This window comes from Panthera uncia (genome assembly GCF_023721935.1).
Source record: "Panthera uncia isolate 11264 chromosome E2 unlocalized genomic scaffold, Puncia_PCG_1.0 HiC_scaffold_19, whole genome shotgun sequence".
Classification (NCBI taxonomy): Eukaryota; Metazoa; Chordata; class Mammalia; order Carnivora; family Felidae; genus Panthera; species Panthera uncia.
In genome coordinates, this window is record NW_026057588.1 from 25,703,051 (window position 1) to 25,724,519 (window position 21,469).

Below are 21,469 nucleotides of genomic sequence, written 5' to 3' on the forward strand. Positions count from 1 at the left end.
AAAAAGGTGATAACTAGCAAGAACACAAGACTGGTTAAACATACAGGTACATTCTTACAATGGAATACTCTTATAGTCACCAAAAAGAAAAATAGGATTTTTATTCACTGATACACAGAGTGACTTGTTAAGTAAAAAACTAGATAATAAAATAATAGCAAATATTTACATGGCACTTGCTATGTGCCAGGGCTATTCTAAGCACTTTACATATAGTAATTCATTTAAAAAAATTTTTTGTAATGTTTATTTTTGAGAGGGAGAGAGAGACAGAGTGTGAGTCAAGGGAGGGGCAGAGAGAGAGGGAGACACAGAATCCGAAGCAGGCTCCAGACTCTGAGCTGTCGGCACAGAGCCTGACACGGGGCTCGAACTCACAGGCTGTGAGCTGAAGTCAGACACTTAACCGACTGAGCCACCCAGGTGCCCCTAATTCATTTTTTATTATGACTTTGAGATGGGTACTTTTATTGTCCCTATTATATAGATAAGGAAATCTTAATGACAAATCTAAAGAAAGAGCTATAGTGACTTGCCGAGGTCACATAACTGGGAAGCAGTGGGACACAGATCAGAACCCCAGCCATGTGGCCCCAAACTTTGTGTTCTTAACTTCCCACTCCATGCAACACCCCATCCACAGCAAAGCAGAAAGCAATTTTACGGAGAGTTGCCCAGCTATTAACATTGCTTGTGCGACTGTAGATCAATCTTTCATTTTCTATATGAACGACATTTGATAAGTCAATCTATTCTTATTATGGCATTAAAGAATGTATATTTTTTAGAGTTCTGTTTCTCAGAATATATCCTCAGGACATGATAAAAGAAATGCCAGCTAAGACGCAGGACTAAAGATGCTTATCACAAGATAACTATAATAATAGAAAATTAGAATCAAACCAAATGTCCAACAAGGGACTGGTTAAGTAAAATGTGCTATCTACATATGGTAAAAGAATAAATATTGACATAGTGAGAGGTTTATGCTCTGTTGAGGAGCAGAAGAAACAGAAAGCTACATTTGTGAAATACAGCCATAAACGTACAGAGAAAAAGCGTGGGAGCCACCTCAGGGTGTTGAAACTGTGCCTTTTTTATTTGTGGTATTTCTGAATCTTCCAACTTTTCAGCCTAGAGTGTATATCACCCCTGTAATAGTAAAAAATGTTATTTTTATAAAATGGTTGTCACTATTACCCTGCTCAAGTATCAGATCTGAGACAACAGAATCCCCAGAGGGGGTTACAGTGCCTTCACTGTAATTCTCAGGAGAGATGGTGCAGGGTTCCACCAGTGAAAAAAATACCAATAAATGAAATTAATTTCTACCTAAACAGCCAGCTTCTGCCAGAGTAACAGGAAACAGTCAAGATACAGAAGGTGCTGTGGTGCCTTTTCAAGTAAGTACCTTCCACGTCTCTCCCTGCAGCAAGCCAGCCAGCAGCCCTCGCTGGTCTGACAGTGCTGGGGAGTGCAAAAGGTCGATCAAATAAGGATGCGCAATTCAAACATTTACTTTTCAAACATCTTCGGAAAGTTTATCATACACAAACAAGCGCCAGAGAGAAGAAGGGTTCAAGTTCAAGCCAATTCATTTGCCCAGCAGCCCCAGGGAACACGAGCATCATACAGTGAGTGGACCACGAAGGGCCACAGGGGTGGTTCCCCTGGCAAGTTGAAGAGCTTGGCTGGCAGAACAAACATCAGCAGATTTGGTGGTTGGCTGTGAAAAATACTGTCGAATAAGCCTAACCAGAGTCGTCACCATCAAAAAGAGTAAGATGCCAAGTGAGCAAGAGAGTAGTCCATACTGGGAAAATAATTCAGGGAAAACGTCAGTGTGTCCAGAATAGTCCATAAGCAGCTCATGCAGTGTGTTTCAACAAACACTCTGATGTATAGCCAAGTGAGGCAGAGTTTAAGGCAAACTGCAAAATAATATGCGAGCAATCCTTCTTTGGAATCTTAATTGACAGATCCTATTTTCATTTTTTTCTTCTGCAAAACATTTGCTCAAAGGGGAAGAAAATTACCCTCAATCCATCTTGAGCAGAGAAATCACGGAATGTTAATTGAGCTTCCACTAAATGCATGGCAGGATGCTAGACAACAGCAAACGTCCCAGCAGCTTAGGACACATGCTCCAAGGCTAACCCGGGAAGAGAGCTAAAAGGAGATTTGGTGTGACCACAGCTCTTGGGCCTAGACAAAACCAGGTGACAGTATGTATTAAGCGCCTGTTGGGTTCTAGGCACAGGGAGGCAGAGAGCTCGGTCCTGTCTCCTGGGGGCTCATAATTCTGCTGTGGAGACAGCCAGGTGGGCCCTTGATGGCAGCAAGGAGATAAATGCCATCACCAAGGGCATTCCTAGAACAGAAACTAGGGAGGAGAGGTCACCTCTGGGATGTCTGAGGATGGAACATAGGGTTGAGTCAGGAAGGTGGAAAGGAATTCAGCAGGTACATTAAAGACTCCGGGTGGGGGGCTAGGGAGGGAGCCATGGCACAGGATTCACATGGGCAGAGACTGTGAAGGGGAACATGAGCCTGCACACAGAGGTCCCTGTGAGCTGGATGTAGGAGTCTGGCTTTAGCTCATTACCCAGTGCTTCTCGAAGTTCATACAGCTACACACACACACTCTCTCCCTCTCTCAAAAACACCACATGAACAGTTAAACCCCTAACACTTTGGATGTTCTCTTGGCACCAAAGCAAGCCAAACAGAAATGCAGGCACTTAAATCGCACAACAGGATCAGTTATAAAGTAGTGATCCAGATAATCTAGTGTAAGCTTATATTAAAAATGTCTTGAAGAATATCATTAAAACTGAAACACGAAATCAAAATATCCTCATGGAACTCATAGTCATCTTGGTACAATTTTAAAGACCCCCAGGGGGTCTGTGTCCCTAATTTGAAAAATACTCCTGTAGGCAATGAAAGGTTTTAAGTATATATTCGGGGTGGGGGAAAGCACAAGGGGGCCTGGATTAGATTTATGCCACTTCCCTAACACGGACTCAGCGTTACAGAAAACTGCACCTGACAGCAGGCAGGAGGACCTGGACTGAGGGCACCACTGTGGGGGTGCCTGCAGCCCCACAGGCAACGAGAATGGGGAGGAGAGACTACATTTCCTACACACCTTCTATGTTCAAGGCCAGGAGCTCCACACGTGGAGACTCTGAAGGAGAATGCGTCCCCCCGACTACTGGAACATGGACCCTAGCTGGAGATCTGAGACAGGAGCCTCACCAAAGAAAAGAGCTGAAAAATCATTAAAAAACAAAACACTTAAATGTCCATCCATGGACCAATGGGCAGATAAAATGTGGCATGTACATATATATTTTTTTCCTTAAAAAAGGAAATTTTTTTTGCTACGATAGGGATGCTACATTTTTTTTGCTACAATAGGGATGAACTTGGAAGACACTGTGCAAAGCGAAACAAGCCAGACACGGAAGAGCAAAGACTACAAGATCCCACTTGTATGACAAATCTAAAATCGTGAAACTCCTAGAAGCAGAAAGTTGAATGGTGGCAACCATGGGCCGGGGGTGGGGGGCAAGGATCAGAGAGATGTTGGTCCAAGGGTACAAAGTTTCACTTAGGCAAGAAGAGAAAGTCCCAGAGACTTACTGCACAGCACAGACCGTGTAGTGAAGAACACTGTGTTGTATACTTACAAACTTGTTAAGAGGGTAGATCTTATGTTAAACTTCCATACCCAAAAGACAAAAAAAAGAGGGAAGGAGGAAACTTCTAGAGGTGCAGGGCATTGTACATGGTGACAATTTCATGAGCATATACTTATATAGTTACCTTCAGACGCACTGAGATACGCACATAAATATACACAAATGTTTTGTATGTCAGTCACACCTCAGTGTAAATATATATACAAACACATACATATAAAAACAACACCAAAAAGTAAAAAGCCCATCAGAAAAAGGTAGGATTCTACTAAGGGCAGATTGTCCTTCAGACGACGAGCCCGCTCCCCATAGGAAAGACTTCAAGGCGAATGAGAACTTGATTTTTTTAAACGTTTATTTATTTTTGAGAGAGAGAGGAGAGACAGAGGATCTGCGCTGAGAGCACAGAGCCCAATGCCGGGCTCAAACTCACAAACGGTGAGATCATGATCTGAGCCAAAGTTGGGCATCTAATTGACCGAGCCACCCAGGTGCTCCAGAACTTAAGACTTTATTTTTTTTTTTAATTTTTTTTTTTAACGTTTTTATTTATTTTTGAGACAGAGAGAGACAGAGCATGAATGGGGGAGGGGCAGAGAGAGGGAGACACAGAATCGGAAGCAGGCTCCAGGCTCTGAGCCATCAGCCCAGAGCCCGACGCGGGGCTCGAACTCACAGACTGCGAGATGTGACCTGAGCCAAAGTCGGACGCTTAACCGACTGAGCCACCCAGGCGCCCCAAGAACTTAAGACTTTAAAGCTTGGAGAACTGGGGCAAGAAAATGGCATCTGTGGAGACAGGAAAACACCATCCATGGAATGTGCTGGAAACCTAAGGAGCAGGTCCGGCTTGCAGAGGCCAGTCTCTTTTCCTGTCCTCCCGGGAGCTCCCAGAGCAGCACAGTGCATTCCATCAGACACCCAGACGGACCCAAAGAAATCACAGTGCACCTGTTTGTCACCGCCCTCCCCAGGGACAGGCTTCTAATCCCAGACAAGCTGCACCTCCTCTAAAAGCAGAAATCAGGATGAAGCTCAGCGCCATGGGACTCAAAGGTGGTTCTGCCATGTGCACTTTTTCTCAATTCAGAAAAGCAAACTCAACTGCTTTTAAAGGTTGATGACTGGGGCGCCTGGGTGATTTGGTTGGTTAAGCGTCCGACTTCAGCTCAGGTCATGATCTCCTAGCTGGTGAGTTCGAGCCTCGCATCAGGCTGCGTGCTGACAGCTCAGAGCCTGGAGCCTGCTTCGGATTCTGTGTGTGTCTCCCTCTCTCTCTGCCCCTCCTTCACTTGTGCTCTCTCAAAAATAAATAAATAAACATTAAAAAAAAAAAGGTTGATTACTTCCCTCTGGCTGGACGCTGAATAATAAATATTACCCTTAGGAAACCACCCTCAACTTTCAGTAAAACAGGAGGCTTTTTCCAGTTGCACTTTCTCACCTGAAACTGAACTTCACTGCCCAGCGTCCTTCCTTTAGGGCATCATAACCATGCTCCAGTTTCCCTTTGGCAACTCTGGTCAGATCTGAGCCCCAAGCACAAGTTCAGAGGTGGTTCGTACAGACTAATAGAAAGGGCTTTCCCCACACCAGCCCCCAAAACGAGATTCCCTAACACCTATGAAAGCAGTGGAGTTAAGAGATGAGAACATTCCAGACGGTGGGGCACCTGGGTGGCTCAGTCATTCAGCAGCCGACTCGTGGTTTCCTCTTGGGTCGTGGCCTCACGGTTCATGGGATTGAGCCCCGTGTCAGGTTCTGCGCTGGGCATGGAGCCTGCTTGGGAATCTCTCTCTCCTTCTCCCTCTGCCGCTCCCCTATTCTCTCTGAATGAATAAATAAATAAATAAATAAACAAATAAACAAACATTAAAAAAAAAAATGGAATTCCAGAGGGCACACGAGGATGGTGGTGGAAGGAAACACTTCTCCAGCACAATGATTCTTCCTGTCTTACATAGTGGTAAAAAGACTCCTGCTATTAGACAACAGTATTGAGAACGATTAGCAGCCCAGGGAGTTGGCCTGTAATGAAATAACATGATGTTTTAGGGTTGAAGGAAAGAAACAGAGAAGACTCTGACAAGAGAGATCCCTTCTGAAAAGCCAATGGTTTTGACTAGGATGCAATTAAGGTAGGGACGAGCGGAACTACTCACCTGTCCATTGTGATTTAGGGACTGTCTTACATAAAAGGTAAAGAGTAATAATTGTCCAGGGGCGCCTGGGTGGCTCGTTAGTTGAGCGTCCAACTTTGGCTCAGGTCATGATCTCACGGTTCATGAGTTCGAGCCCCGCATCGGGCTCTGTGCTGACAGCTCAGAGCCTGAAGCCTGCTTCGGATTCTGTGTCTCCCTCTCTCTCTCTCTCAAGAATAAGTAAACATTGAAAAAAAAATTTTTTTTAATAAGATAAAAAAACATTTAAAAAATTTATTAAAAAATATTAATAATTGTCCAATTACTAAGTCTTCATAAAGAAAAGGTGTAACAATTCTAGCTTGTCCCCCTATGGCTGCAGCACTTAAAACTCCAAAGCATGCACCGAGGGAGCCAGAAACCTAAGACGACCCCCAAGATTCCTGCCCCCTGGTGTACATGCCTTGCATAATCCCCTCTCTTTGGGTGTAGGTGAAACCAATTAATATTATGGGAGAACGCTTTGAGTCCACCAAATGGGAGACTATCCTAGGTGGGTGGGCCTGACCTAATCAGTTGAGCACTTTAAAAGGTGAAGCCTCGGAGTCACTCAGTTTTTGTGGGTAGACCTCGGGTATACATGCGGTATTCATGTTATTAAACTTATTTATTTTTCTCCTTTAAAAACAAACCGTGTCTCCTTTGCTGTCCTGCCTTCCCCTCCCTTGCGGTGTATTCAATAAACTACTATCTTCTCTATTCTGCCTTGGGTGAATTCTTTAATCGCCCTGTGCTGTGGGCCTCCACCCAATCCGATCACCCCACATTTGGTGTACCCTGCACGGGGAGCATTTGCTGACCCTGGGGCTCTCCCGGGTTCTCTGGGGATTTCTCAGGGCTTTCCCTGAGATGACTCTAGCACGCCTTGGGGAGCTGACGACCTCCAGGGGCGGAGGTTACTCCTTGGTGAGGATCTGAAGCCCCAGGGGGAACCCACCAGACCACCCTTGCCTGAAAGAATGAGGGACTTCCCCTCTTGCTCTCTGGAGGGATCTTTCCCTCTCCCTTCTCTTTACGGCCCTCCGGCGGCCTAAACCTAGTACTCCTCAGACCATGAAGGTCCCTGGCCAGGGCGGTTTCCAGGCGCGGTGTGAGGGCGATGGACCCCTTTCCTCTCCTCTCCTACTCCATCTGCAGCTCATCCAAGGCCAATCTGCACACTTGGTTGGGAACCTTTCCTGATGCTGCCAGACTCCCAGCCACCTTGCCTCTTTCAGCTTCTCTCCTCTCCTTTGTTCCCACGGTCCAGCCACCACCTTGATCTATAGGCAGAATACATTCTCAGGCATCTGAGTGAATCCAACAACTCCATATACAAATGATGGTTCAGCAAGGAGTCCAGCCCATACCATGGGAGGGTCCCCTCCCCCTAAATGCCATGCATCTGGCCACCAAGGAGTTCCATTCAAATTGTCTATCAGCACGTTAACCTAATACCATGCTCTGGTCTGTAACTGCACAGAACCCCTGATGGGTGACAAGTTTAGGTAGGGACCGCGTCCCCACCCCCACCAATCTAGTATGAAGCAGCTACTGAACACAAGACCTCCACCCAAACGCAAAGATTTGTCATCGTCCATTGTCAGGGGGGAATGGAGGCCAATTTTAGGCAACAGACTTGAGCAATGGAAGCCTGAGTTAAGTAAAAGGGCCCACGGTGACCACCAGGCTGAATGCAAATAGGCCCATTAGATGACCCACCTCGAAATATCCACAAACCCTAGCTGATCAATGGGCTACTTGCAACCAGGCACAAGTACCAAAAAAGGAAAATTCCATATGTTCTCATACTTCTTCACCTTCCCCCCTTAAGTACAGCACCCGCCTCCCCACCACTGTCTCCTGGAAGACAGTCTGTTTTGCTGTCCTGCCCACTGCTCCCTTGCATCTCCTTAAATAAAAAAAGGTGAAGCCTCAGAGGCTCTCCTGGTGGCCTAGAAGAAAGCAAAATGCCATGTTATCTGAAGAAGCAGCCACATGGCAAATACCTGAGAAAGGTCTCCAGATGGGCGTCTCCAGCTGACAGCCAGTAAGAAGATGGGGCCCTCAGTCATACAGCCACAGGGTGATTAATTCTGTCAACAACCTGTGAGCTTGGAAGTGGACCCTGAGCCTCAGAAGAGACCCACCTCTGCCCATCACTGCTCTTCAGGCTGGTGGCACTGAGGACCCAGCTAACCTGTACCCAGACTCCTGCCCTATGGACACTGCAAGACAATAAATATGAGTAGTTTCAAGCTACTAAGTTGGTGGTAATTTGTTACATAACAATAGGAAACTAATATAACCACATATCAACAGGCCCTTAAAAATCTGGACAAAGGGGGTGCCTGGTGGCCCAGTCAGTTGGGTGTATGACTTCGGCTCAGGTCACAACCTCATGGCTTATGAGCTTGAGCCCCGTGTTGGGCTTTGTGCTGACAACTTGGAGCCTGGAGCCTGCTTTGGATTCTGTGTCTCCCTCTCTCTCTGCCCTTCCCCCACTCATATCCTCTCTCTCTCTCTCTTTCTCTCAAAAATAAACATTAAAAAAAATCTGGACAAAGGCTTCAGCCTGGTTCTTGTCTTCACTCACATAACAGCTCAGACAGACCTGCTTTGCTCCCAAGGCATTTAAAACAAAAATCACAGACTTAAGTGGAAAATAAAAATATATTTAGCAAACTATAGAAAAAATAGTATTAGAAGTTTGTCTAGCAAACATTTTTATCCAAAATCCATATGGGATAAATCAGTGTTGATCATTATACCCCAAATTTCCTACTGTAATGCCAGAAAGTATACCTCATTGGACCTCCTTTCCAAATATTACCCTAGCCTACTAATTTATGGCCTGAAGATAGGCATACGTTTGGCCAAAGTGATATACTTTTATTTGTAAAATTCACAACACGAGTTTTCTTTACACTCCTAATAGCAGAAATCACTTTTGTCATTTCTTATTGAGTAATAATTAGGAATATTTGAAACCAGCTTCAAAACTTGTTGCTTAAAGCAGAAAAAGATTAGAAACGACCTAAACTGTCTGTCAGTAAGATCTGATGAATTAAGGCAAATCTATACTCCAGAATGATGTGTAATCATTAAAAAAGAGGCAGTAATATGTTTGACGTTAAAATCATTTTCAAGATACAATGAAAAGCCTACCTAAAGAGGCAGAACAGTGTTCACAGGATGTTACCATCTGAGCATAAGTCTGTATACGTTTGCATATGGATAAATATCTATACAAATATCTGTGAGAAACCATTACTAGAAAACAGAAATGGGACAACTATTTTTTACTGTTTACTTTTTGATTTTTTGAATTTCGTATTGTGTATATGTATCATCTACTTTTTAAAAAAGAATAAACCAACATCAGAAAAATCTGTGTTTTTAAGAAATATACAAACTATCTTCAAAACCTTAACACAAGTTACTGTTCTAATCTTGTTCTACTAAATTATTTATATCCCTATAAGAAAATAAAGTCTTTTCCCTGTAGATGCTAGTGATTCATCCCACAACTCTGTCTCCAGAAAGAGACAGATGTATATTTGTCTCTTATGTATATTTATGTGCAAAGGAGGGCTCAGACGCCCCTCAGGAAGTCTCTTGAAGGCCGGCAGAGAGCAGAGAGCTTGGTGACTAACACCAGCATCATCTGAGGGCAGACTCGCAGGACAGGACTTGATGGCTCCATTGGGATGAGTTTCTTAACCTCCTATCCCTCTACAACTTGGTATATGACCACCAACCAGGGCCTCCACCTTGCCCCATGTCACCCACTTGGCAGGGCAGGACACTAAATGTCAATAGAGCAAGCCAGAGAACTCCCAGCCAGATGTAAGCCTTCCCAGTATGCAGGAAAAGACCTACAAGTTTGTGTCATCTAAGGAGATGCCTTGAGGTAAAGGGGAAAAGGTTTCTTTTTAAAGCTGTTGAAGGAAAAAAAAAAAAAACCATGCATAGGGTACAGCCAACATAGAGACATACGAGGAATGATGGCCATGTGACAACAGAGGCAGAGATGGGAGCGGTGCTTCCACAAGCCGAAAACCACCAAAGATCCCTGGCAAACGCCAAGAGCTAGAAGAATCAGGAAAGGGTTCCCCCGGACAGGTTTCAGTAGGAAGCAAGGCCTGGCTGACACTTTGATGTCACACTTCTAGCCTCCAGAACTGTGGGACAATTTCTGTTGTTTTAAGCCACCCCGTTTGTGGCACTTTGTTACTACAGGTGGTGCTCAGAAACACAGAGAAAAAAAGCCTTTCTAAGTCTTCACTAGCCTGTTCCCGAAACATAAACAGTGAAAAAGAAAAAGGTGCTCCACATCCTTAGTCATCAAGGAAACGCAAACTAAAACAAAAATGACAAACATTTCATGCTCGTGGCAAGACTGACGGGACCAAAAGCGAGGCAGGGTGTGGAGACACCAGAGCTCTCAGACACTGCTGGCAGCTTTATCAAATGGTGGTGCCACTTTGGCAATTCTTATTAAATTCAACAATTCTGTCCCTAGGTATTTACCCAAGAGAAATGAAAATGTATGTCTACAAAAGGACCTGAATAAGCAATCTTATAATAGCCCAAACCTGGAAACAACCCCAAAGTCTATCATCAGGGGAATGGATGGCCTGTGGTATATCCATACGATGACCTTCCCTATAGCAACAAAAAGGAACAATCTATGCACTCAGGCAACAATAAGGGTGAACTTCTACAGCATTCTATGAAGCAAAATAAGATAGTCTCCATAAAATATATACTGCAGGATTCCACTTAAAAACATTTTTTTTAATGTTTATTTATTTTTGAGACAGAGACAGAGTGTGAGTGGGGGAGGAGCAGAGAGAGAGGGAGACACAGATCCAAAGCAGGCTCCAGGCTCCCAGCTGTCAGCACAGAGCCCAACGTGGGGCTCAAACTCACGAACCACGAGATCATGACCTGAGCCGAAGTTGGACGCTTCCGACTGAGCCACCCAGGTGCTCTCCCCCCGCTTTTTAAAAAAATTTTTAATGTTTATTTATTTTTGAGAGAGAGACAGAGTGTGAGTGGGGGAGGAACAGAGAGAGGGAGACACAGAATCCAAAGCAGTGGATTCCACTTTTTAAAAATAAACATGCATTAAAAATTTTATTTAAATCACTATTAAAGAGGCAACCAGTAAAGTGTCACAACCAGTTTAAAGAACAATGCAAGCAAAGTCACACTTTTATTTTTATTTTATTTTTTAAGTAATCTCTCCACCCAACATGGGGCTTGAACTCACAAACACAAGATCAAGAGTCATACACTCCACCAACTGAGCCAGCTAGGCGCCCCCAAAGTCACATTTTTAAATCAGAAGTATTGAAATGAATGTACAAATCAAAACAAAACTGAACTCTTCTATACTGGAGAAGGGAAGTCAATAAAACCTCCACTGGAAAGAGTTTATTTGCATATCTATAAAAATTATCTTTAATCTTTTTTGTTGTTCAGGTATAAAGCACATACATTATTAGTTTCAGGTGTACAACACAATTGGGTATTTGTATATATTGTGAAATGATCACCACAATAAATATATACAATTCCATTTACATAACCTATAAAAACAGACAAAACTAAGGTGATAGAAGTCAGAAAGGGCTGGCGGGAGGAAGGGGAATGCCTGGAATATTCTGAAGTGACAGAAATGTCTATACCTTCTTTTGGGTGCTGGAACCTTGGTTTGTACAATTTTTTAAAATTCAGTAAACTGAACACTTAAGATGTTATACTTCAGTTAAAAGAAGGGACGGAGTTCCTGAGTGGCTCAGTTGGTTAAGCATCTGACTTCGGCTCAGGTCACGATCTCGTGGTTCGTGAGTTCAAGCCCCATGTCGGGGTCTCTGCTGTCAGCATGGAGCCCACCTCGGATCCTCTGTCTCCCTCTCTCTCTCTTTCTCTCTCTCTCTCTCAAAATAAATAAACTTAAAAAAAAAGGGGGGGAGGGCCCAATATAGTAATTGAATCAGGCAAGAATCATCAGTGGACACTGAAACAATTAGGTCAAAGTTGTTGGGGAACAGGTATTTGCTTGATGCCAAAGCATCAAGCCTCAAGGGAGAAACCTACCTGCTCCAAGGCAGTAACCACCTCACCTTAAGGGACCAAGCCCAGCAGCATTCCCAGCAGGACAACTGTTACGTGCCTTCTGATGCAATGCAATAGGAATTAGCACCATCTGTGAAATATCCTTGCCAAAATATAGGACTTGAATCTAATCAAGCCTCTAGACCAAACTTCGAGGATACACAAAATATAAGGAATAGAAGAACAGTTACATGATGCCCTGAAGAAACAATCAGACAAATGCAGAAAAAGGTAAGTGGCTTAGATTCAAAGTCAGTATCACTGGGGGGGGGGGGGGGGGGGGGGGGTATTCTAGATTAAAATAAACTAAGCACACATAAAAACCAAATGCAGGAGGCGCCTGGGTGGCTCAATCAGTTAAGCATCCCATGATTCTTGAATTTGGCTCAGGTCATGATCTCAGGGATCAAGTCCTGGTATCAGGCTGTGTGCTGAGGATGGAGCCTGCTTCAGATTCTCTCTCCCTCTCTCTGTGCCCTGCTTCCCCCTCCTCACCCCCCACAGCTCATGTAGTCTCTCTCAAAAATAAAAACTAAAATAAAATAAAAACGAAATGCGGCGCCTGGATGGGTCAGTCGATAAAGCAGGAGACTCTTGGAATCATGAGTTCAAGCCCCACATTGGGCATAAAGCTTGCTTAATTTTTAAAAAGGTGGAGAGAGGGGTGCCTGGGTGGCTCAGTCATTTAGGTGTCTGACTTCAGCTCAGGTCATGATCTCACAGTTTGTGAGTTCAAGCCCTGCATCAGGCTGTCAGTGTGGAGCCTGCTTTGGATCCTCTGTCCCCCTTTCTCTCTGACCCGCCCCACTTGTGCTCTCTCTCTCTCTCTCTCAAAAAGTAAACTTCAAAAAAAAAATAAAATAAAATTGGGGGCAGATTATTTTTAAAAATGCAATATAGAAACCAATTAAATCCTGGTGTTTTTTTTTGTTTTTTTTTTAAATTTTTTTTTTTTTCAACGTTTATTTATTTTTGGGACAGAGAGAGACAGAGCATGAACGGGGGAGGGACAGAGAGAGAGGGAGACACACAGAATCGGAAACAGGCTCCAGGCTCTGAGCCATCAGCCCAGAGCCTGACGCGGGCTGGAACTCACGGACCGTGAGATCGTGACCTGGCTGAAGTCGGACACTTAACCGACTGCGCCACCCAGGCACTCCTAAATCCTGGTTTTTAAAAAAGGCCATGTAGGGGTGCCTGGCTGGCTCAGTCAATGGAGTATACAACTCTTAATCTCAGGGATATAGGTTTCAGCCCCACACTGGGTAAAATAAAATCTTAAAAAAAAAAAAAAAAAAACGTCATAAAAGCTTCTGGGGGACAAATGAGAAAATTCAAATCAGGAAACCAGATATTAGATATTATAGAATTATTATTAATTTTTAAGGTGTGAAACTTTATCATAATTATACAGGAGAACATTCCCAGTTTTAGAGATGCATGCTACAGGCTTAAGTATTTAAAGGTAGGGTGTCATGAACTCTGCAACTTACTTTCATGGTTGAGAAAAAAAAATTTATTTACACAGACATATGCACAACTTAAGAAATGGCAGAATGTTAACAATTCTTGATACAGAGTATATGGGTGTTCATTGTACTCATCATTCAAATTTTCTACACATTTAAATGTTTCATAAAAAAAAACTGGAACATAATAAAGTTAAAGGAGTATAAATGCAATGTGGTACCCAAAATAGTTCCTGAAACAGAAAAATGACACTAGCTGAAAAGCTAGTAAAACAAAAGTCTATAATACAGTTAACATTATTGTACTAATGCAAATTTCCCAGTAAAGGTACCATGGTTATATAAGATGTTAACATTAGGGGAAGCTAGATAAGGGAACTCACTGTACTATCTTTGGGAATTTTCTGTAAATCTAAAATTATTCCAAAATAACAAGTCCTTAAAAAGTGGCAACCAGTATGTGAAAGCTAGAAGTTTTTATTATTTTAATATGTATATAATCAAACAACTTTGAGATCCAGTATCTGTAACAATGATCTTCCACAAACCTCCAGTTTGGAACAAAGAACCTCCAAACATGAAACACGTTGCCAGGGACCGTGTACTAGACAGAAAGGAAACACGTTCCACCCACTGCCTGGACACCAGGATCAGACAGGCACCCGGTCCTCCAAGGAGGGCGAAGCTGCCATCTGGGCCGCAGCCACCTTGTTTTCCTAGCCCCAGGGAGCTTTCCTTAGTTCAGCAAAGACGTGGATTGAGCTGCCTGCCTGAGCAGCACTGACTGGAGATCTATAAAGAGGAGGGACATGACAGCATCAGTATGTGTCCCTCTTCCTGGTCTGCAGAGCCCCCAGGTGACCGACGCCTTCCAGCCACACCCACCTCTGCAGGAAGAGTCTAACTGACCTAGCTGCAGCCCCAGCAGACAGACATACGTGTAATTCTTGGGGCGTCTTAAAAGCTGTTCATTAGGGGTGCCTGGGTGGCTCAGTCAGTTAAGCATCCAACTTCTGCTCGGGTTATGAGCTCCCAATTCGTGAGTTTAAGCCCCGTGTCAGGCTCTGTGCTGACAGCTCAGAGCCTGCAGCCTACTTCCTATTCTGTCTCCCTCTCTCTGCCCTTCCCCCACCTTAAAAGATAAATAAACATTAAAAAAAAAAAGCTGTTCATTCATATTATCTCATTTAATCCTGGCACCTGGTGCTAGCCCTCATCTTACAAAGGGCTAGAGGACACCTAGTCCCATCCCCACCTGTGCTGTTATAAACACTTCACCCAAAGGTCCCTCTCGATCAGCAGGAGACCTGGGTGCCTCTCCCTTTCAGGTACCTAATACCTGACTTCCGCCAAGGCTGCCCCACATTGACCACAGCCACTCTTTCCTCAAAATCTCTGCAGCCCTTACACTGTGACTAGAAGGATGTGGTTGAAATCCAAGCAAAAGTCTACGACCTTTTGGATCGTGTGGTGAGTGAGAACACAGAGTGTGGAGCTTCACGGCTGGTGTGCAGTCGCCACTCCATCACGTACCACTACGTGACCTCATCCAGGCTAATCACCCTCTGAGCCTTGGGTGACTCATGTAGAAAACAGATAATCTCACTATTAACCCACAAGGTTACTTGAAGACTAAATGAAATTACCTCAATGCCTGAGACGGAACAGGAATTCAATACATGGTAACTATTACGGTTATACCTTGCAATGGCATGCTTCCTGTTTTCCTTTTTGTTTTTTTAAAAACTTTTTCTCCAGGGCACCTGGGTGGCTCAGTCAGTTAAAGCATCTGACTTCAGCTCAGGTCATAATTTCACGGTTCATGAGTTCAAGCCCCCGCATCCGGCTCTCTGCTGTCAGCGTGCAGCCTGCTTTGGATTCTCTGTCCCCCACCCCCACCTCTCTCTGCCCCTCCCCTGCTCGCTCTCAAATAAATAAGCATTAAAAAATATATACATTAAAAAAATGTTTTCTCTAACTATTAGTCCTGGAATTTGGGGATGAGCCGGCCTTCAGAAGCCAAAGAGGGCCATCTTAGGGGTAAGGAAAATTCTCGAAATTTCCCTAAATGTGGTCTGTCAGATGAGGAACTTCAGAATTAGACAGATTGTCTGGGTTCCCAGAAGGGTGGGAATCACTGACCTATGTCTATTCCATGTCTTGCTACCATTGTATAAAGATATATCCTTTATACCACAACCACAGCAATGTATATCTTGCAGAGCCATGTTTGACTAAAACACAGAGGACTGAAACTTAACTTACTTTTTTTAAGTATACTCTACCCCCAACGTGGGGCTCAAACTCACAACCCTGAGTTCAAGAGTCCCATGCTCTATCAACTGAAACAGCCAGGTGACCCAAGGATTAAAACTTTAAAATGGCAGGGGCGCTGGGTGGCTCAGTCGGTTAAGCGGCCGACTTCGGCTCAGGTCATGATCTCGTGGTCCGTGAGTTCGAGCCCCGCGTCGGGCTCTGTGCTGACAGCTCAGAGCCTGGAGCCTGTTTCAGATTCTGTGTCTCCCTCTCTCTGACCCTCCCCCGTTCATGCTCTCTCTCTGTCTCAAAAATAAATAAACGTTAAAAAAAAAAATTAAAAAAAAAAAAAAGATTCTGTGTCTCCCTCTCTCTCTGCCCTTCCCCTGCTTCTGCTCTCTCTCTCTCTCTCTCTCTTAAAAACAAATGTGAAAAAAAAAATTTTAAATGGCAGTACGTTTCAAGAAAAATGTTTCTTGCAGGGCACCTGGGTGGCTCAGTTGGTTAAGCATCTGACTCTTGATCTTGGCTCAGGTCATGATATCATACAGTGTGTGAGTTCGAGCCCCGTGTCGGGCTCTGCACTGGCAGCAGGGAGCCTTCTTGGGATTCTGTCTCTCCTTCTCTCTGCCCCTCCCCTGCTCATGCTGTCTCTCTCAAAATAAATAAATAAACTTAAAAAAAAAAAAAAGGGAAAGAAAAATGTCTCTTGTATAAGGAACAAAGAGGGACAAAGGCTTGTTTTCCTAAGACCTGGGGCTTCAGCACCAAATCTCAGGAGAGAACTCAAACATAACAGTGAACTAAGAGGAACTCTGGGCAGCGCCTTTACTTAGGCTTGGTAAGCCTGAATGACTAGAAATGAAGTCAGCAAAATGCCTCCTTGGCTGCCTTCCACCTAACCCAGAGTGCATCTCAGCTCTTACCACCACCTTTGGGCCTTAGTGGGGTTGGGGGCAACTTGAGGGCCTCTGGCCTCATGTCTCCCAGCCATACAGGAGGGAAGGCAGCATCAGAGAAGAGCTGGCCAGGCCTGCACTGAGAAGGAAGACAGAGAAAAAGCTGTTCTTCCTGTGCAGCCTCTGGGCTGGGTATCAATCAGTCAGTACCTTAAATATGACCGGTCAGGTTCCTGTCCTTCTGCCAGGCAGCAGAGAGGCTGTGCGTCTCCTTGAGCCAAGCAGAAACAAAGCGCACACCTCTGAACGATGTCAGGGATACTCAGGCGCACAATTACACGACACTCAACCTCATTAGAAGATACTCCCTTTGCCAGCTTCTTGTAATCCTTCTGAATAGTCATAGTCAAGGACAGTTTCTAGCAGTGCTGGTGTCCCATTAACACCTCTCTGACCCTTAGTAATCTCCTTTCTTAATGTTTATTTATTTTTGAGAGAGAGAGAGAGAGAGAGAGAGAGAGATGGAACATGAGCGGGGGAGGGGCAGAGAGAGATGGAGACACAGAATCAGAAACAGGCTCCAGGCTCTGAGCCGTCAGCACAGAACCCAACACGGGGCTCGAACTCACAGACCATGAGACCATGACCTGAGCCAGAGTCGGACACTCAACCGACTGAGCCACCCAGGCGCCCCAAGTAATCTCCTTTCTTAACCACAGAGCAAGTCTTAAGCATAGAGACTGAGACAGGCATTAGTTTCTAGCAGGAATTTAGTGACACTCTTTTCCCTCTTGACATGTCCAATAGCCTAGAACTATTCTGACCATTACAGTAGCCACTAGCCGCATGTGACTACTATGTAATTATACATGACTACAGTCATTTAAACTACTTAAAATCAAACAAAATTAAAAATTCAGTTCTTCAGTCTTACCAGCCACACTTCAATAGTCACATGTGGCCACACGGCTGTAGAACATTTCCTCTGTCGCAGAAAGTTCCCACCGGACAGCATGACCTCAGAATGCCACTCACAGCTCACCTGCCTACTCACCTGGCGGTGGTGCTAGAAGGCCTGGCTTCTCCCCAAGTAGTGGGCGCTTCGCACGCTTGGGATGGGGGCATCGCAAAGGAACAGGTCTCCTGGAGGGGGCTGCTGGAAGCAGGGGAGGGACAAACAGACCTTTGGGGCTGACCAATCCTGCAGAGCACAGACACCAAAACATAAACAGGAAGATACAGGGTGAACCTGGTTCCAGCTGCTCTTCCCACAGGGACTTTTCCTTAATCATTAGAAAGGGCCGGAGGACGGAGCACCTGCCACACACACAAACCTCAGCTCCTCCGAGCTCTACCAAGTCCTCTCTGGGACCAGACTGTGCCTCAGTGGTTGTGCAGGGGTCAGCAAACTAGTGTCTGGGGGCCAAATCCAGCCTGCTGTTTGTTTTGGTACAAACTGTGAGCTGAGATAGTTTTTTCATTTTTAAATGGTTATATAAGTATGTACATAATATCCTTGATTTTTACTTCTTGGCCTGCACTAAATATAACCTATAACACTAAAAATAACCTATTTCTATCTGGCCCTTTAAGATGTTTGCAAACCGGGGGCGCCTGGGTGGCTCAGTCGGTTAAGCGACCGACTTCAGCTCAGGTCGTGATCTCACAGTCCATGAGTTCAAGTCCCACATCGGGCTCTGTGCTGACAGCTCAGAGCCTGGAGCCTGCTTCGGATTCTGTGTCTCCCTCTCTCTCTGCCCCTCCCCTGCTCATGCTCTGTCTCTCTCTGTCTCAAAAATAAATAAAAACATTAAAAAAAAATAAAGAAAGAAGTTTGCAAACCCGTAGTCTAGTCCACGCGTGTCTTGACATCCTGGTCCTCTACCCTCACCTTTTCACAAGTGGGTTTAGTTTCAAATGTTCTGTTTTGACACTTGGAATATATTTTCTCAAACATCCGAAGCAGTGAGGTTCACAGGTCATAAAGGCAGATCTATAACGTACCTGAAGCACTCTGTTCCTGAGGATCGAACATCCATCCGCCCAGAACACTGGCCCGGACACAGTCACAGGGATCTAACATATGGTCTAGCACCCTGTCTCTTCTCTCTTGGGCAGTTGGTCTGCCTTGCCCAGTCCTCACCCTATCAAACAGGGCTTTTTTTTTCCCACAGTTCACACCAAACCATTTCTGAGGGTCTGAAAGAATTTTGTTTTGAAACTTTTGGCAAGGATGAGAAGCAATTCAGAGCAAAAGATCTCCTCCTAAGCCCTTCCTTCTCTTCTTAATTCACTCACTTCTCACAGGAGCCAGGTGGTAAGAATGCCCAGAGGTGGACCAAGGGCTGGCCGAGGCACAGGGAGGCATGGTAAGAGTAGCAGAAGGAAAGAAGGAACAAACACAGGACAGCAAGAAAGCCCAGGCTGTGTCAGGAATGAAGAACACCTGAAACTATACTCTCAATCATCCTGAAAGTTGCCAGGTCAGAAAGGGAGGGGTGCACAGAAATATTCGTCCCTAGGGGCTGTGGATCTTCAACAGAGACTGACTTTGCCAATAACAGATGTACATGAGTACCGCTACCAAAGCAAGAGGGCACATTCCCTCTATTCTGAGCCACAATAATACTCAAGGTGGAATAATACTATGCTTGTAAGAAAAATCTGGGGCTAAAATAATCCCTGCTCACATAAAAGACCAAAGCAATATTTGACTCATGCCCAAATGCATCCCAGGTCCAAGTTTTATTCGAGGCCCAAGAGAAAAGCCACCGTTCCACAGACTTCTCTGCCAACTTTGTCTTTAACATGGCAGACTTTCATCCATTCCTTCCCTGCTGCCACTGCTAACACACAAGGAGAACACGAGAGGAGACAAAAGCATCCAAACATGAGGAACAGAGAAGGAAGTGACTAATTAGAGGTAGCTGCATCCCAGGTGCCTGCAGAGGAGTTAAAACTCTTTATCTTCAAGAAACAGGAAAGGCTCAGACACTTGGGGCCCCAGGAACCAGGGCCAGACACTGGGCTTGACTGGTAGTCTGTACCCCAAGTGGCTAGTCCCACACCCCGTGTCCTCCCAGAGGAAGAGATGCACGTCTGATGAGCGTGCTTGAGCAGCAGGATCCAGTTCGGCCAGAAGTTAGTCAACTCTGGGGCTTTTCGGTTATGGAAGCTAGTCAGGTCTCCTTGTTTGAAGCTAACTGAGTTAGGTCCCTGTCACTTACGATGGAAAAAGTCCACAGTAATACAACCTCATTTTAGGCAGATGTCAGATACTATTTAGCACCAAGGGCTCAGAAAAGCCTCGAAAACACTATGGAATTCAGAGTGCTTCTTAAGAGAACTGCGTGTAAGCCATTCTAAATGTGGCCACCAACCCTGACAAGAGAGCTCCCTGTGTTAAAACTTGAACTTCGGCAACTCATTCAAGAGGAATTGCATCCACTGAAGCCCCAGGTGTCTCCCCCAGGCCTCTGAAATCTTAACACTCAGACTATGACAACAAACATGGCAATGGCTCTAAGCTGTCCTGCTCTCTCAGGGCGATGCCTGGAAAGGCAGCAGAGCTACCGCTATCTCTTATTCCTAGAGGGACGCACTGACCTGGTAGTGAAAGGAGGGCCCCTCCTGGTCTGTCCCCTAACAATGGGGGCCTGGCAGGAAAGGGGGGATGAGGGCCTGAGAAGGATCCCTTTCCAGGGGTTGGAAGAAGTGGAGGCGGCTTGCCCACCACTGGGGTATTCCTGCCTTGAAATGAGGGATGATCACTGCCAGCCAAAGACTTGGGCGTCTCAAAGCCTGGAAAAATGAAGAAAACAAGTGGTCACCAGAAGTCTGCTACAGAGGCCAGCAAGCTATACAAACAACACTCGGGAATTTAAGGAAGACCTTCACTTGCCCTGATTGAGAGGTTTCTACGATCAAAGAGAAGCAGGATGTTAACTAGACTCACTGTGGTCATTAGACAATATATACAAATATCAAATCACTATGTGTACACCTGAAAGTAACAGAACATTAGTATGCTTCTGTCAATCAATTAATCAATTACATAGGCACCCAGAGGGAAAAAAAAACCTATTGTGTTATAAGTTTATGAGCCCCCCCCACCCCTGAGAAAGTACAATAAAAAATGTACAAAAGTAAAATACACTGCGAATTTTATAAGATGAAGGATTTCTTTAAAGTTTTAACATGGTCCTAGAACCTCAGCTGTGTTTTCCCACAGGGGACACGTGGTTATTATCTTCTTCTCATACTTAACTCAAAACAAGTAAACTGGGGGCACCTGGGTGGCTCAATTGGTTGGGTGTCCGACTTTGGCTTAGGTCATGATTTCACAGTTTGTCAGTTTGAGCCCCACGTCGGGCTCTGTGCCGACAGTTCAGAGTCTGGAGCCTGCTTATGTGTCTCTCTTTCTCCCTGCCCCTCCCTCACTCACACTCTGTCTCTCTCTCAAAAATAAATAAACATTAAAAAAAATTTAAAAAACAACAACTAAAAAGTCTCCATTTTAAGGAGTTTGGCTCATAACTGAAATGCACTTTACAATCTTCAAGATTAGGAACTGCTTCTTCGTGTTTACCATACACTTAATAATAACCTACAAATGTCGCAGTTAACAAGCTGAAACTTCGAATCACAAAAGTAAACCAACAGAGAAGAGAAATTATTTCCCACATGTCCACCTATATAGAGAAGTCATCCTATTTATATATTAAAAATCTGATGCAAAAGGAAATTTAGCTTGAGAAAAAGCATGTTAGCCTATAAAAGTTAAACATTAACATAGTGTAATTCCTATGCGGAACATGTTCATATCAGACACC

At 44.6% G+C, this 21,469-nt stretch overlaps 1 protein-coding gene across 1 annotated transcript in view; it reads right to left on the minus strand.

Moving 5' to 3' along the window:
* Positions 1 to 13,943: 13,943 nt before the first annotated feature.
* LOC125915729 (nuclear receptor coactivator 5-like) overlaps positions 13,944 to 21,469 on the minus strand; it is a 45,890-nt gene continuing 38,364 nt past the window's right edge. Inside the window, exons 8-10 of the mRNA XM_049621702.1 lie at positions 20,244 to 20,438; positions 17,692 to 17,838; positions 13,944 to 14,274 (exon numbers count right to left, since the gene is read on the minus strand). Of these exons, the coding sequence (XP_049477659.1) occupies positions 14,219 to 14,274; positions 17,692 to 17,838; positions 20,244 to 20,438 (398 nt within the window). The 3' untranslated portion in view covers positions 13,944 to 14,218. The remainder of the gene's footprint in view (positions 14,275 to 17,691; positions 17,839 to 20,243; positions 20,439 to 21,469) is intronic.